This window comes from Macaca fascicularis, chromosome X (assembly GCF_037993035.2).
Source record: "Macaca fascicularis isolate 582-1 chromosome X, T2T-MFA8v1.1".
NCBI classification, from domain to species: Eukaryota; Metazoa; Chordata; class Mammalia; order Primates; family Cercopithecidae; genus Macaca; species Macaca fascicularis.
Window position 1 is genome coordinate 38,273,676 of NC_088395.1, and position 18,282 is coordinate 38,291,957.

The 18,282-nt window shown below is 39.4% G+C and overlaps 1 protein-coding gene across 46 annotated transcripts in view; it reads right to left on the minus strand.

The window, feature by feature from the left end:
* Positions 1-17,950, minus strand: part of RPGR (retinitis pigmentosa GTPase regulator) — a 58,794-nt gene extending 40,844 nt beyond the window's left edge. For 12 of the 46 annotated variants that reach the window (XM_074030290.1, XM_074030282.1, XM_065538519.1 and 9 more), the window contains exons 1-7: positions 17,755-17,950; positions 13,769-13,894; positions 13,230-13,322; positions 11,070-11,132; positions 8,870-9,028; positions 7,363-7,512; positions 690-848 (exon numbers count right to left, since the gene is read on the minus strand). In XM_074030290.1, the coding sequence (XP_073886391.1) occupies positions 690-848; positions 7,363-7,512; positions 8,870-9,028; positions 11,070-11,132; positions 13,230-13,322; positions 13,769-13,894; positions 17,755-17,782 (778 nt within the window). In that variant the 5' untranslated portion in view covers positions 17,783-17,950. Of the gene's footprint in view, positions 1-689; positions 849-7,362; positions 7,513-8,869; positions 9,029-9,593; positions 9,653-11,069; positions 11,133-13,229; positions 13,323-13,768; positions 13,895-17,547; positions 17,727-17,754 lie in introns of those variants that run through there. The other 34 variants (XM_074030286.1, XM_074030278.1, XM_065538518.1 and 31 more) reach the window with 24 other exon arrangements.
* Positions 17,951-18,282: the final 332 nt, after the last annotated feature.

Below are 18,282 nucleotides of genomic sequence, written 5' to 3' on the forward strand. Positions count from 1 at the left end.
CTTCAGCCTAGATGACAAGAGTGAAATACGTCTCAAAAAAAAAAAAAGTTAAGGTCATGCAAATATAAATCACATTAGCAGAATTCATTTTTTTCTACTTCAAAAAATTATTTCATAGACCAGAAATATATATTAAGTATAGAAATAAAGGGTGAGAATCTTTTTGGGTTTTTTTTTTTTTTTTTTGGAGACAAGGTCTAGCTGAGACCACACCTGGCTAATTTGGAGTTTCATCATGTTGCTCAGGCTGGTCTCAAACTCCTGGGCTGAAGAGATCTGCTCGCCTTGGCCTCCCAAGACGCTAGGATTACAGGTGTCAGCCGTTGCACCAGGCCCCAAAAGTGAGAATCTTAATGGAAAGAGATGCAAAACCACCTGACACGAAGTATCTAAGAGTCAAACTCATAGAGGCTAAGAAAAGAATGGTGGTTGCCAGGAGCTGAGGGGCGGCGGGAAAGATGAGTTGCCGTACAGTGGGCATGAAGTTTCAGTTATTCAAGATAAGTTTCAGACATCTGCTGTACAATGGTGGTGCCTACATATAAAAATACTGTATTATACACTTAAAAATCTATTAAGAAGGTAGTTCTTATAGCAAGTATTCTTACCACAATAAAAAAATGAACATTAAAAAAATTTCATTAGTCTCCAAAGAAAGCAGGGAACAGAACAGTGGACTCCATACATACCTGTGAGAACCACAGTATGCTCTCCGCCACAAGCTACTTGGATCACCTTCTCAGGAATTTCAGACACCAGCTGCGGTGTTCTGTGATTGCTCAGGAGCTGATTAGGAAGACCTAACTTCCCATTCTCAGGTTCTCCAAACATATATAGCTCACCATCTGCTATTGAAGGAAAAGTACAGTGATTAGTGATGACATACATATGAACAAAAAGCTGATCTTACCTCCAAAAAAATGTTTTTGACAAGGATAACTTAATACATTTGACCTTTCTTGAGATATTTTCACTGTATGATAAGGAAATAAAGCTAGATTTTCTTTTCCCCTTGATTATTTTAATCCAGTAATTTTCATGAAAAATTCATGACTACCACTACTAATAAACAACTAGAAATCATTTTAGTGCTTTCACAAAAGTGAAGAATATCTTGTGTCTTCTACTTACTTAAAGCTCCCATAAAAACACGAATTTTGTCTTGCTCCCTACGGTATCCCCAAAACCTAGCAGTGTCTAGAACAAGCACTTAATATTTGTGGAATAAATGAATGAATAATTGCTTTATATGAAACTGGTTTAGAAAACTCGCTTGTGTGTAGTAAATATGTTAAGTAAATCCTAACAGCAGATTTTACCCATTTAGATGGCATTTCCTCCAAAGATGCTTACCAAAGAGTTCCTGACACTTAATCACTGCCCTGTCCATACTAACACTATTAATTTGCTTCTTTATTACATTTATCACACTGTATTATGACTGTGAACTTCTTGAAAGCAAGAACTTTCTTATTCATTTCTATGCAATTAACTGAGTTCTATAAAGTAGAATTTTAAAATCTTGTATAAGTATATGGTCCAATCTCAAGAATGACATAGAACACATCACCATTGGTATCAGCAAAGAGACAACAGAGCAGATCTGCTTGCTTATTCTTTGTAAGTCTCTGAGAGAACCATGATTGATCCTTGCCCAACCCCTGAGAAGATGGCCCCTGGAGTGTTCTTTATATGAATGATTAATGACTGTGTTATATATACCAGAGCAATGAACTATGCCAGATTAGGTTTCTCAGGGCTGCTTGCACAAACATTAACATTGATGATGCGCACCTGGCTTCATTATTGAGGGTCCTGAGTTTCAGCTGCTGTGGCCAGTTGCTAGCAGGTGGTGCCTATATGACCAGACTGCTAAATCCCCTGGAAGCACCATAATGGGTTTCCCTGGGCAGAGACATTCCATACATGTCCCTGTAGTTCACTGCTAAAAAGAAAACATGCCCTGTGTGGTTTCCTAAGAGAAAGTACTAGGAAGTCCAAGCACGACTTCTCTGGACTCCACTGTAGATGCTTATCTTTTCCCCACTTTTTCTTTTTGCTTTGTATCCTTTCCTGTAATAAATCTTATTCATAAGTATAATCTGCTATTGAAGACTGTGAGTCCTTCTAGAAAATCACGGAACTTCGGGAAGGTGTGGGACAGCCAATGCACAAGATATGCACCACTTGAAACTTGCTCAACTACTGTAAACACAGCTATATTGATTTTCTGAATTGATCTGCACAGAAAATGAAGCTTTATGGACCACAGTTTTCTATGAAGTATTTAGCAAACACTGACACAAAAGTGGTGCCCAGTAAGTTAGCACCCTTCCATTCTCCCATGCTTGTTGCCTCCCATAGAAACTGGTTCCTAAGTCCTGATGAGTCTCTCTCCATTTCTGTCTATAGATTCCTGATTCCCTTTATACCTTAACATGAATTTTCACCTGGATCAAGTTTCTCAAATGTCTTTCCTACCTCTAGTCTAACATATCCACACAATATCAGATATATCTTCCAAAAACAAGGCTCTAATTATGACACTTCCAAATAAAAAAAAAAAATACATGTATCAAGTATAAACTGCAGACTGTTACAAGAGACCTTCCATATTAGGTCCCCGGACTACTAACCAGTCATATTTCTATCTACTCCCAAGCTGGTGACTCTCTTTTGAGTCACATCCTCCCTTGAGAATTTGATGACAGCTCTATAAAAAAAAGTACACATCCCAGCAGGGTGTGATGGCTCACACCTGTAATCCCAGCACTTTGGGAGGCCGAGGCTGGCAGATGGCTTGAGTCTAAGAGTTTGAGACCAGCCTGGGCAACAGGGTGAAACCCATGTCTCTACAAAGAATACAAAAATTAGCCGGGTGTGGTGGCATGCATCTTTGTCCCAGCTACTCAGGGGAATGAGGTGGGAGGATCACTAGAGCCCAGAAGGTCTAGGCTACAGTGAGCCGTGATTATGCCACTACACTCCAGCCTGGGCAACAGACTGAGACCTGGCTCAAAAAAAAAAAAAAAAAAAAAATGCACCTACCAATTTTAGCATATCATTTTAGGGGTTCACATTCCTTTAGGATCCATGATCCCTAACCTCTAAACAAACAACCTCTAAACAAACTCAACTACGCAATAATCTCCAAATACATGATTGACTTTTCTGTCTCTTTATCTCTGCACATGTTTTTGTCTCTGCCTGGATTGTTCTTCCCTCATCTCTGTCTCTCTCAGAGTTGCTTCCATCTTTCATGGTTAATCTCAAATACCACCCTTTCTCTGAAATATGTCCTGATGTCCTTAACAAGAAATAATCTTTTTTCTTTCTTGATCTCACGTAAGACTCTGCTATCAAATGTCTTATGTTACCAATCATGGTCTGCTGTATATTGCAGTTATTGGTCTAGCACAGTAGTGAAAAGTATGTGCTACCGAGTCAGACTGCCTTGTTTGCATCTGGATTCTGCCACTTACTCAATCATCCTGAGCAAGTTGTTCAATCGCTAGGCCTGTAACATGGGGATAAAAGTGCCTGTGTGATAGGGTTGTTTCATAGGAATAACTGAATTAATGCATTCAAAGGCACTTAGAACACAATCAGTGCCTCGTCATTAGTAGCTGCTACCACATCCTCCTCTTCCTCTTGTACATGGAGAGAAACTGCATGTCAGTAGAAGTTGTTCTGGCTTTTAGAGCTGGAAGACTGGAGTTCAAATTCTGATTCTGCAACTCAATTGCAGCATCACCTTGAATAAACTGTGTTCGAATCCTGCCTGCATATACGGAATCAAGAGATACCACCACCTCTCTCTCAGAGTGGTTGGGAGATTAAATGAAATCTATTTGTACTTGAAAATGCTTTGTACATGGAAAACTATACATCCTATAGTTTGACTGTAAACTCCAGAAGGGCAGGTACTACATTTTAATCAACTTGGTATTGTAAGAAATAGCATTTAAAATGACTTTTACATAGTAAGTTGCTGAGGTTTCTCACAGTGTCACCTTTTTAAAGTAAAATGTTTTACCTATAAAGCAGGGGTGTCCAATCTTTTGGCTTCCCTGGACCACACTGGAAGAATTGTCTTCGGCCACACATTAAATACACTAACACTAACGATAGCTGATGAGCTAAAAAAAGAAAAGGTCTGTGCATAAATCTCATGTTTTAAGAAGGGTTACGATTTGTGTTGGGCCACATTCAAAGCCATCCTGGGCTGCGGGTTGGACGAGCTTGCTATAAAGGGTAGGAAGATATTTTCCTGTAGCTTATCAGTAGGACCTTCCTTAAAGGGGAAGGTGAGTGCTTTTAATCCATATAAAATGTTTTATTTAATTTCAAGGTCTTTTTCTTATTTATATATAAGAAATAAAATAACATTTATCATGAAGAACAAATAGGTCATTTCATATCAATTATATCTACTTCACTTAGGTCTATTAATTTTTATAAAATCTGGATTCTTCAAACTACCTACCTGGCTCTGATAGCTACCTTCCCCAGGATTCTGATCTTAAGCACACTGCCAAGTCTCTATTCTCCAGTCTCTGAAGATTGCTCCACAAATTCCTGCCCCCAGTTCCCATGACCCCAACTCATTTGCTTATATCCCCTATTGTACTACACCTAAATCAGTGAATCATTGGTTGAAATGCTCAGACCCAACCATTGACATATCAGATGAAAAGACACAGAAATCAGGGATAATACCTGAAAACTCCATAGATTTTACCTATAACATCTAAAAATTGAATATTTTATATAATTTATAATATGAACTTGAATTGAGAACACGAATTTAAAATACGAACATGAGCATTTAAACATACTAGTAGGTGAAAAATCTGTAGGAAGTCTTAAACATAACTATCTTAGTAATATGTTCTGCATTTTTATTAGGAAATAAACTATTCTGTTTGGAGGTTCCTCAAAAAACTAAAAACAGAGCTACCATATGATCCAGCAATCCCACTGCTGGGTATACACCCAAAGAACAGAAACTGGTATATCAAAGAGATATCTGCACTCCCATGTTTGTTGCAGCACTGTTCACAATAGCCAAGATTTGGAAGCAACCTAAGTGTTCATCAACAGATGACTGAATAAAGAAAACGTGGAGCTGGACGCGGTGGCTCAGACCTGTAATCCCAGCACTTTGGGAGGCCAAGGTGGGCGGATCACCTGAGGTCAGGAGTTCAAGACCAGACTGACCAACATGGTGAAACCTTGTTGCTACTAAAAATACAAAAAAATTAGCTAGGCATGATGGTTGGCGCCTGTAATACGAGCTACTCAGGAGGCTGAGGCAGGAGAATCACTTGAACCCGGGAGGCGGAGGATACAGTGAGCTGAGATTGCGCTACTGTACTCCAACCTGGGCAAAAGAGCAAGACTCTGTCTCAAAAAAAAGAAAAAATGTGGTACTTATCCACCATAGAGTACTATTCAGCCATGAAAAAGAATGAGATCCAGTCATTTGCAATGACATGGATGGAACTGGAAGTCATTATGTTAAATGAAATAAAACAGGCACAGAAAGACATATACTGCATGTTCTCAATTATTTGTGGGATGTAAAAATCAAAACAAACTCATGGAAATAAAGAGTAGAAGGATTGTTACCAAAGGCTAGAAAGGGGAGTGGGGTGTGTGTAGGAGGGTAGGTTAATGGGTCCAAAAATTAGAAATAATAATATCTAGTATTTGACAGCACAACAGGATGATTACAATCAAAATAATTGTACATCTTAAAATAACTAAGAGAGTATCATTGGATTGTTTGTAACACAAAGGGTAAATGCTTGAGGGGATGGATACCCCATTCTCCACGACGTGATTATTACCCATCACATGTCTGTATAAAAAATCTCAGGTATTCCATATATATATACATAAAATGTACCCACTATATATATATATATATATTATGTACCCACAAATACTAAAAATTAAAAATAAAGAATCTGTTTTTTCTGATCTACAAATTCAACAAAGAGAAAAAAAAATGCTTTTCTATGTAACACTTTCATCTATCATGAAATACATATTAAGTAAAACCCCTTATACATGAGTTATTTCCAAAATTTGTAAAAAGTTGCTTTAAGTGATTAAAGTCATAAAATAATGGCTAGTGTGAAAATTACTGACAGTTCATATCAGCTGATGTAAATGAATCTCAGCAAAATGCTCGGTATAAAAGTTCATTTTATGTACAAACCTGTGAATATGCTAAAAAACATTCCATCATCTACCTTAAATGGGTGAATTGTAGGGTATGTGAATTATATCTCAATAAAGCTGGGTTTTAATTTTTTTAAAAAGCATAAAAACACACCAAAAAGAAAAAAAAAAGCTCAATGTAATGCCTGTTGGTTAAGATGAACTATTCCACTTGTTCACCTAATGGCTAATGCAGAGTTCATTCACACAATTCATTCTGGCAGTTTTCTTAAAGTCCAAATACAAAACAATGCTTTTGCTTGGTATTTTTATCATTTGGCTGCCTTTTTTTCCCATTTGTGTTTTTGTTTCCTGTTTTTTGTTTCATGAACAAAGCAAGTACAGACTATACCAACCCCAGGAGCCAAAAGTTGCCAATAAGTTGGTAGGTAGTGTTGCCCCAAGGAATGCAATCAATTCATCATTCATTCACTTTCTCCTTCATTCAATAATATTTATTGATTATCGGTTTGTTCAAGACACCAGGGATGCAGTGGTGACAAACACTGACAAAGTCAGGTTTACTCTCTCTTGGTATCATGCTGCTGCCAATTCATTGGTAACTTTGGGGGGCACTGAGATGGGTGAATTACCACTTTCTAACCCCGAGTCTGTGGTACATGAAATAAAGAGTAAATGCATAAAATAAATCTTTAAAGATTTGTCTAAGAGGGTCCATAAACTATTTCCTCTAGGTATTTTTACTATTAAAAAATCCCATCAATGCAAAGTCATAATCACACTTCCTCTGTTATTATTAGTGTAGATATAGACTATAACAGCTAGAGCCCAACATTTCAAATATTTTAACTAAGATAGAAAAGGTTGCCAGTAGGTCCAGGAAAGGGAGAAGTTGGGAATGCTGAGAAAGTCCTCCCAAAGGAAACCATATCCCACGCTGAGCTCTCTATATTCACCTAAAAAGTGATCATGTCAGACACAGTTTGAAATTATGAACTCTTATTATATAAATGGGGAAATATTGTGACCTAAAACAGACCAAAACAATTTCATTACATGAACAACCATGGCATTATTTCTATAGAACCAGAGAATATGTTACATCATTTCATTATTAATTTAATAATAACACAGAAGTGGGAGATAACATGATGACTTCAAAATGTGTCTTACTTGTTACAAAAGCTGAATGGTAATATCCACAAGAGATCCAGGAGACAGGTTTTCCAATGGTCACTTGATGAGGGACACAGACATTAGTTACATTTTTTAAACCAATTTGCCCTTCGGAATTGTCACCCCACATAAAAAGTCTTCCATCCTCTACAAAGAAAAATACAAGGGGGAGAAAAGGTTTTAAAAGGTAGTCAGGCTCTGAAGCTATTACACTTCCAAAAGACCATTTATTTTATAGTTCATAAAAATTATGTATCTTAACAATAAAGTACTACTAAGACATTTACACCAGTTAGCTACTTAAGAGTTCAATTTATATTGTGAAATACTTCTATAATGATAAAGAACACAGAACAGCCTGATTGTAAATCACTTTAGTCCTGGCCATATTTTTCTCTCAATAGCAAAGACAGAATGCCCTTTCCTACAATCACCCTTTCCCATTCTAATGTCTCTAAACAGAAATGTTCTCCTCCTTCCAAGCAGTCTACCTGCAACTGAACTGAAAGACAGCACAGGTCACATTAGACACCTGCAGGTCAAAAAAGCCTGGAAGACCTTGCTCTTGAGAGCGCTGTGGAAATGATGTTTTGGAAAAAAGAAGAGAAGAAATGTATTCCACTACGTATTTTTTTCCTTACAATTTAAACCTGAAAACACAGAAGCTAGCCTTAGAGGATGAAGATATAATATCATGTAAAACATCTCAAAAATAGGTAACTTATATAATTTCTGATAAGGGTTTTGATGTCAGAAAAAATCTAGGAAAAATATTTTAGAAAGGAATTCTCAAGATTTATTTATATATTTTAAATAATTTAAATTTTGAAGTGGTTTAGTAATGCAAAACAAATAAATGAAAATAACAACTGAAAGAAGGATGTCAAAATGCTAACTTAAGGGCTGACAAAATCTAAAGGATTGAGCTTCAGATACACTCTGACTTTCCTGATAGAGTAACACCGGGTGTTACACAGTCTCCTGCTTGAAACAAAGCAGGTAACCAGCAGCTTCAGTGAGATCAAGCTGATCTTGGCTCCAAATTTTAAAGAAATGTCTCATATGGGCTTTTGGTAGGGAGGGCAGAGAGGTACAATGACTGTTACAAATCACATTTTAACACCATATGCTGCAATAGATTTCTGTGGATGTTTCTGATAGCAACTTCAGTTAAAACTGTAAGTATGAACTTTAAGAGCACACAATGAAAATAATATTTAAGAATATCTAAAGGAGTAGACGGAGAGCATAGCTTAGAGCTTATTTGCCAATTACTTTTTAAATGTATATTTAAATAAGCACAAATAAGCATAAAATAAGCATAAATAAGCATAAAGTTGCAGTATGTCAAGATTTAAAGTTATATTTTAAATGTTTTCTGAAAACACATAGATAGTCAATGAAAGAAAACTAAACAGCAATGCTCCCTTCAGTTTACTGAGTTGGCATATATTGATCTACAGGAAAGGAATGTGTCCCAGACTGAAAAAGAAACAAGCCTCACCAGTTAGGGCAGCTGAAGTATTAGATCCAGCAGAGAGCTGTTTAATCTTATGCTCGGATGTAAAAAAGCTAATTACATGAAAAGTGTTTCTTTCTTCAGTGTCACCCAGCCCCAACTGTCCTTCATCATTTCCACCAGTTGCATATACATTGCCTCCTTCTGCACATGGAAAAGAAAACATCAACAGACTATAGAGTCCCCCTTTTTATGAGACAGGTCAGTGTATAGCAGCGATTTCCTCTTTTAACAGTGAAGAAAGTTGAAAGCTATCATTATCCTATTATTTGGGAGACAACTTCATTTCATCGTCAAAATACAGCAAAACAAGCAAGGTCACATATTTTTGTGAGATGTTAGAAATCAATCTAGAATGTAACTAGCAACTGAAATGAACAGAATGAATGGAACGTATTTCTTGCTAATATAGTACTTTATTAATTCAGAGTAAAAACAAGGAAAGTAACTTCCAAACTAGTTTAAAATGCAAATCTATTTTAAAAGAGATGTGTCCATTAATTTTAACTTCTGTACCCATTAAAGCTAAGATATAGTATAAATAAGTAAAACGAGGCAAATCCAAGAAGAATCTAATTAGAAACATGATAATTCTATGTTGTATTCATTTTAACTTCCTAGCTAAATAAGAAGTCACTATAGCACTCTGTTTAGGAGGAAAGACTCCAGAGCCAGACTGCTTGGGTGCAAATTCTGGCTTACCACTTACCAAAGCTGTGGGACCTTGGGCAAGCCATAACCTCTGTGTGCCTCATTTTCCTCATCTATAAAATGGGAATAATAATAGTACCTACTTCATAAGAGTTGTTATGAAGACTGAATTAGCTAAGATTTGTAAAATTCTTAGAACAGCATTTGGCTCATTTAAAGTACGTAAAAATGTTTGTTAATTACTCTGTTAATTAAATAAAAAGTACATCATGCCTAGATTATAAACATTTCCAGTAAGTTGTAAATTAATGAAGATTTTTAACACATAATTAGTTAGCTACGTCATAAACATATACATGAAGTTAAAGCCTTGCTAAATTATAGGGTGAAATGAGGGCAGAATTAGCCTGAGTTAGTACAAATTTTAAAGTTATTGTTATTTTTATTTTTTGTTTTTAAGAAAAGAGGAAACCTAATTGGGGAAACAAGATTAGCTTTCAAATGGAAAATACATACAAGGTCACAAGAAATTGGAGTGCACAATTTAACACACATGGAGCAAACCAGAGTTGGTGAGATTGAAATAATTCAAACAAATAAATGAACACAAAGTTGAACAGTCACAAAATGTTCCATGGAAGAAGTAACACTTAATGGGATCTTAAAAGATAATCCGAAAAGCCTAAGAGAAAGAGAAAAGACACTTCAGAAAGGGAAAGGTATGGAGAGGTGGAGAGCAGCTGACACAGTGAAAACATCCTGAAGACAGAATAAGTGGTTGGGGTCGCGGGGCAGGGGCAGGGGGAAGGTGGTAGGAAGAACTGCTCAGTGGTCAGGTCCTGGAGGTCTAGTTGTTATCGCAGCATTTGCTGAAGATACTACTCTTTCTGTATTGAATTTCGCATCTCTGCCAAAAATCAAGTGGGCATATATATACGGGTCTACTTGTAGACTCTATTCTGTTCCATTAATCTTTGTCTATCTTTTTGCCAATACCACACCGTCTTGATTACGGCAGCTTTACAGTGAGTCTTGAAATCAGGTAGTGCCAGTCCTCTAATTTTGTTATTTTTCAAAATTGTTTTGGCTCTTCTATGTCAATTGTTTTCCAAATAAATTTTAGAAGCACTTTGTTAATTTCTACAAACACACATACACACACAAAAGCTGGTATGGGTTTTGATGGGAATTGTGCTCGCTCACATCAACAGCCTTTTGGGTGCCTTCCACTCAACCTTAGTAAGGAAGAGTTCTAGAAGAGCAAGAACAGGAATAACCAGCCCCTAAGGTGGACACACAGGTTAGGAGATGCTGTCCCATGATATAATCCAAGAAAAGAAGCTTTTTCTTCAGCCATTTGACATTTATGTGTATATTTGCAAAGGCAAATGTGTACTAGCCATTGACATTTTCAAAAACCCTAATTTTACTGTTGCCAGAGTATAATCTCTATTAATTTTACAAAACCACGTTACTGGAATGAGACCTCAGTTCTCAAAGTCAGGCAGGAAATCATACAGGTTGAGCACTATACCTGTTGACACCAGGGTGTGGTTCCTTCCACAGGCAGCTAATTTCACCTTTTCAGGTTTTAGAGCTAAAAATATTTAAAAATGGGACAATTATTTTACAGCAATGAAAATGAACAGTAGTCCAGGACAAATGGTAACTAAGTGATAGAACCGAGATTTAATAGCAGGCTTGTCTGATTCCAAAGTCAATGTTCTTAACTAGCAAACCAGAGGTTTTCAGAACTGGTTGTGTACCATCATAACCAGTGGAGCTTGAATACAATATAGATATCTTAGCCCCATCCCTAGGGAATCTGAGTCAGTGGGTCTAAAGTAGGGGCTAGGCATCTATATATGTATATTTTTAAACTCCACAGGTAGGCCAGGTGCGGGGGCTCACACCTATTATCCCAGCACTTTGGGAAGCTGAGACGGGCGGATGGCTTGAGCTCAGGAGTTCCAGACCAGCCTGAGCAACATGGTGAAACCCCATCTCTACAAAAAAACACAAAAATTAGCTGGGTGTGGTGGTGCACGCCTGTAGTTTCAGCTATTCGGAGAGGGGGTGCTGAGGTGGGAGGATGGCTGGAGCCCAGGAGGTTGAGGCTGCAGTAATCAGAGATCACGCCACTGCACTCCAGCTTGGGCGACAGAGCAAGACCCTGTCTCAAAAACAAAAAAACAAAAACAACTTCACAGGTAGTTAATATGTGCTGAGACTCACTGTATTCTATTATGCTGCCTCCTCACCAATCTGGTCCATTACCTAACCTGCCATCACCGTTATCAAGCTCACCTTCTACCACATTCAATGAAAAACCAAAAGATTGATAGGTATACACCTATGAATCAAAGTTGTTCATTCATTCATCTATACATTCAAAAAACATTTAAAGAACATCTCCTAAGTGCTTGGCATAGGGGCTGCAAAAAGATGACTAAGATAGAATTCCTGGTCTCAAAGATCCCACAGTCTAAACAATCCTGTTAGCCTGTCTGTTTTTTTGTTTGTTTGTTTGTTTGTTTTTTGAGATGGAGTCTCGCTCTGTCGCCAAGGCTGGAGTGCAGTGGCGCGATCGACTCACTGCAAGCTCCGCTTCCCGGGTTCACGCCATTCTCCTGCCTCAGCCTCCCAAGTAGCTGGGACTACAGGCGCCGCCACCTCGCCCGGCTAATGATTTTTGTATTTTTAGTAGAGACGAGCTTTCACCGTGTTAGCCAGGATGGTCTCGATCTCCTGACCTCGTGATCCGCCCGTCTCAGCCTCCCAAAGTGCTGGGATTACAGGCTTGAGCCACCGCGCCCGGCCTAGCCTGTCTGTTAGATAAGATATTTGAGAGTAAGGGTCATGGTCACTGTGAATATCCCCAAGTGCTTAGACTGTGCTCAATAAATACTTTTTGAACACATGGAATACTTTAAAAGTTCCATAACAATTCCCATAAACAGCATGAATATGACAAGCTACCCTGATATTTTGAGCTGAAATTAAAATTTAGCCAGGAAGATAAAAAATACTGCTCTTACTACATCTCAAGGAATCTCCATCATCCTTTCAAGTTTAGCTGATGTTCACAGGTTATACCCAAACAGTGGTTTTGCATATAACATCCAGAAAGCTTTGTAAGAGTATTATATATCTAACATTTTCTGAAACACTCCTGATTTCAAATATTTTGTCCTGTTGTTCTTTTACACTAGTACTAATCAATCCCTAGTCTCGATGTTTTGTTTACTTCACCTAGTCACTATATAAAGCAGGATAAGTATGTTTTATAAAACCAGCAACTAAATAGAAGCATAATGTCCACAACTCTATTAAATGACAAAAGCTCAAAATTCTAACATATGTTTGTTCTCTGTATACACAATAACAGTAATACGTAAGTAGTTTTACAAACAAGCAAAAAAAAAAAAAAAAGGAGGGGGGATGTTCAAATGCAATACTGTAAAATCATTACTTCCTTTGTGGTCCCTGGACTTAAAATCAATCTGATTTTTAGACCCTAACATACAAAAGCAGTTCTGAATATCATATAAAAGATAAGTTAAATGCTAATAATATTCAAGCAAATGTCAGAAAATAAACAACTAAAGGCTTTATTATTTATGACATTAAAGAACTACACGGTCAACATAAAAACACTTTATACAGTTTGTGAAAAGGTAAAAAGATCCCAAACCTTTGACACATGTTGGCTTGCTGATGGTTGACTTTGATCCTAATCCTAACTGACCCCAGTTGTTACTACCAAACACGTAAAGTTTATTGTTTCCTGGTGGGAGGGAAAAAGAAATAATCAACTGAAGCATTTTTCACACAATGTAAGATGAGTCATCACAAAGCAATAAAAAGCTATACTTTTTAAATGTCACTGCTTTTCTGTGTTGAAACAAGTTACCTTGTTCATCTATGTATAACCAGATTCTATTAGGTGGGAAAGAGTTTCTAAAATTATACAGTAATAGTTTTTAATTATATTGAAATAGATTCATTTCAAGAAAGTTGTGTGTATAGAAAATCATACTTAAATATACTAAGGAAACTTAAAATTTAAAAGACACTCCTGATGACTTATTTTGTGAAGAATTCTCTGGCAAAGTAAAAAACAACACTTATGATATATTTTCAACATGTTTAAAACACAGCAGCATATCTATATAACATAATATTTAGAATTTTCTAAGTATTACTGTCCTCATTCAGGATTGTAATACTAACCGGTAACAACAGCCGTGTGTTCATCTCCACATGAAAGATGTACAGGGACATCATTTTTAAACCAGAATTTACTGGGATTATTTTCAGCAAATTTACTTTTCCCAAATGTAAACACAGCACCCGAATCTGCAAATAGAAGATGGTCTCTATTTTATAACTTTTACTATGTTGCCTGTTATTTAATACCTTTTCAGTAATTTATCCATACAAACCTCTTGTTTCATGACAGCTTTGCCCCCACTCTGGCAATGTTTAAGCCTTCCTTCTTCCACCTTAATTCAGTCTTTCTTATTCCTCAGACTCCATTATAGTTTTATCTCTGAAATCTACTAGATTGAACATGTATTACTCATATACTGGCACAAAGTAAGAAATATACTATCACAAGGAAGGCAGTCATCTATTACTAATAGTTCTGCTGTCACCAAGTAGATGTCTATTCCCTGGAGCGAAATGGTACAATTTGTGCTAGTCTTGTTCTGGTTAACACCTCATGGTCTGGCCTCTGACTGAGAGCTTTTCTCCAAACACAGAAACAGGATAGTATTTAGCTTCCTCATTAACTTCATCAGGATATCTATGGGGAGAGTCTCTATCAGTCAATTTGGATTTTCTCTGGTCCAGGTTTTCCAAGGAACCTCCACTGTTCTCATGCAAGGGAAACGACGTTAGCCCAAATGGTGAACTCTTTTTATTTTTGTTGAGACAGGGTCTCACTCTGTCACCCAGGTTGAAGCGCTGAGGCCCAATCACGGCTAACTGCCGCCTCGACCTCCTGGGCCCAAGCAATCCTCCCACCTCAGCCTCCAGAGTAGCTAGGACTATAGGCGTGTGCCACCATGTCCAGCTAAGTTTTGTAATTTTTGCAGAGATGGGGTTTTAGCATGTTGCCCAGGCTGGTCTCAAACTCCTGGGCTTAGGCTCAGGTCTCAAACTCCTGGGCTCCTGCCTCGGCCTCCCAAAGTGCTGGGCTTACAGGCATGAACCACGACACCTGGCCAAAATGGTGAACTCTTAATTTCTCTGTTGGTAATCCCAATGAATACCCATAAAACCAGAGACAGCACAGAGAGAAACAAATTACTCCACCACTCTCTCTTTCATTTGAACCAAGGGAAAGCAGCTAGAAAAAAAAAAACAAAAAAAAAAAACAAAAAACAAAAAAAAAAACAGGCTTTAAAGGCAACTAGGTATTCAAAGGTTGTTGTAAGGATTAAATGAGATGACATGAATAAAGAACTTAGCTCAGGGCCTAGCATCCTCAAAGTGGTAGCTCATAGCTGCCTCTGTAAACTCTTCCTCCACCATAAGAGTTGGAAATGATCACTGGCTTCTCTGAACTATGTGATTTGTAGAATTTATATGGCAAATAATTGTGCTACCTAGCAATCTCTCTAATTAAACTGTTACACAAATCAGCAAAATTACAAATCTCAGCAAGAGTTGTGTAACAGTTTGATTAGAGAGCTTGGTAAGTAGCATAATATGTAAGATGAGGTCCTCACAAAGCAATAAAAAGCTATACTTTAAAAATGTTGGCCAGGTGTAGTGGCTCACGCCTGTAATCCCACCACTTTGGGAGGCCTAGGCGGGTGGATCACTCGAGGTCAGCAGTTTGAGACCAGCCTGGCCAACGTGGTGAAACCCCGTCTTGACTAAAAATGCAAAAATTAGCCGGGTATGGCGGTGGGCGCCTGTAATCCCAGCTGTAATCCCAGCTACTTCGGGGGCTGAGGCAGGACAATCGCATGAAACCCAGGGGCGGAGGTTGCAGTGAGCCAAGATAGCGTCATTGCACTCCAGCCTGGGCGATAGAGTGAGACTCCGTCTCCAAAAAAAAAAAAAAAAAAAAGTCACTGCTTTTCTGTGTTGAAACACAGAGTTCACCATTTGTTACCCCAAATGTTGTTTTTTTCCAACTATTTTCTAAGGTTACAGAGGGTATAAACTGTCTGCACTACCCATACTGCCTAGCACAAAGTAGCCATTGTGTGTTCTACTTTTCACACAGAAAGGGTCCCCCTTACACACATGTATATTCGTAACTGTTCAATGTTTTGCTTAGGAATTCATCATAATGGTGAGTAGGTAGTCAAATATAACTTTCGACATTGTTAATATAAAAGACAGGTTACCCAAGTCGTCAGCAAAGGAGCACTTCAGCTTTTCCTGATTTCTGAGAATTCAGAATGTTTAGGGATCCAGTATAAAATGAAAAGATCCTCTCAACACAGCTACTCAGGAAGTTTCTAATTCTCATCTTACTCATGCACTACAGTCAGTCATAGGGATGTCTTTTTCTCTTTCCAGAAACAGTACATGGGAAAGGATGGTTTATCTTTCCCCCCAAAACAACATCACAAAATGCCACGGTCCTAGGAGATTGGGAGAGGAGTACACGGGGATGTTGAGATTTAACATTCTTACATCAAGTCATTACCTGATCTGAGTAGTATTCACAAACTGTTGTGGCACAGCATCATTTTGAAGAGAGACTAAAAACCCCTACCAGTTCCCAAAAACCATTTAAACACACACATACACCAAATAGTAGGCCAGGTCCAGCTTCTGGGGAAATCCCAAGGGGGGTGATCACACATAAACTAATTTGTACCAGAAAGGAAAACATGGCGAATATAAGTATTAATAATAAATATTAATATGCAAGAGACTAGCCACTGTGGACAACTTTTTGAGAACCATTGTGAGGCATCTCAGTTCGACGAGGATCTAGAACAGACTCTGAGTTTCCCCAGAATGAATTATTTTAACATTTTAACTGTTTTGTCCTGGCTCCCCTGGCTTCCCTGATACCCTCATCCCAAGCCAAGGTTTGGTGGCTCTGCTCTGGCCCTATAACATCTACTGTCAATTTGTATGGTCATTTTTTTCACCTTCCTGTATGTCTCACTAAATTGTGAACTGCAGGACAGGAATCTAAGTTCCGGCCAGGAGCATGGAAGAAAACATACATATTTCAGTGAAGGTATAATTCTGCTCAAACCCAGTGTTTTTTCAACATGGTCGTGACCTATTAGTGGGTCAGAAAATCAATTCAGTGGATCACGATCAGCATTTTAAAAGAATGCATTATCAAAAAGCTGTGTGTGGAAATCTAAGTGGTTAGAACAAGGACCGTATCACGAGACATCTATTTCTGTTACACGGTATGTATGGGGTATCGGGTCACAATGTCAAAAGTATTTCTAACTATAGAGCTCAGAAAAAAAGGCTAAAAAACACTCGCTAAAGGGTCCCTCTTCTTCCTCTTTTCCAATTTATTTCCTGTATCCCCTTTTACCCCACAACCCTGATCACTCACTCTTTACCGCATTCAATACACAACCGGGAGCTCAGGACCTCCAAAGTGCACAAGTCTGGAGTCTGCACTTTGGGGAGTTTACAGATAGGTAAAAAGTGTCCCTGCCTGGCCGGGCGCGGTGGCTCACACCTGTAATCCCAGCACTTTGGAAGGCTGAGGCGGGCTGATCACCTGAGGTCAGGAGTTCGAGACCAGCCTGACCAACATACAGAAACCCCGTCTCTACTAAAAATACAAAATTAGCCAGGCGTGGTGGCGCACGCCTGTAATCCCAGCCACTCGGAGGCTGAGGCAGGAGAATCGCTTGAACCCGGGAGGTGGAGGTTGCGGTGAGCCGAGATCGCGCCATTGCACTCCAGCCTGGCAACAAGAGCGAAACTCCGTCTCAAAAAAAAGGTGTCCCGCCTTCAACAATCTCATCAAAAGCTTATTTTAAAAACATAAGAAAGACAGGCACCCTCTTTCCCGTTCTCCTCCATCCTGTTCTTCCCGTGCGGTCCTCGGCCCTCAGTCATTCGTGGGAGCGCAACCAGCGATCCCGCCCCAGTCCGGCCGCCAAGCCTCGGGCCTGTCCCCTCACAGGGCCGATCCGGAGGCGGGGCCCGGCCGCCCGCCCGCGGACCCTCCCTCCCGGCCTTCCGCCACCGGCGCGGGCGCGACTCACCGGGCAACAGCTCTTCGGGCTCCTTCATGCCAAGGGCGGTACGGGCAGCCTGCGCCTGGGCCAAGAGGCTGTAGAGGACGGTTTGGTCGGGGCTAAGGCAGCTACTCCGCCCCGACGCGGGCCGCAAAAGCCCCCCAGTTCCGCATGGCGAAACTCCGTGGATCAATTACAACCGCGCTCCCGGAAGTCAACAAACAGCCGCTAGGGGCAACGGGGGCGGAGCTTGGGAATGCAAGGCGGGGCAGGCGCCGCTGGGGAGGGGAACGGAGGCCGGGTGGCTAGTAAGGGGTAGACTCAGGCACAGCGGAAGGGCCGTAGAGACCACGCGCCCTCTGGCGGCCTGGAGCAGAGAGGCGGCCACGCCGCGCAGTGATGCCCTGGAGTCAACGAACTCGTGCCGCTGAAGGTCCAGGCGCCGCAGGGACCCTGCCATGAGTGGCAGACGTCACAAATCTCATACCCCGTGACATAAGCAAACATCGACACACAATTATGACACTACTAGTAATAGTGACCAGCTGAAACATT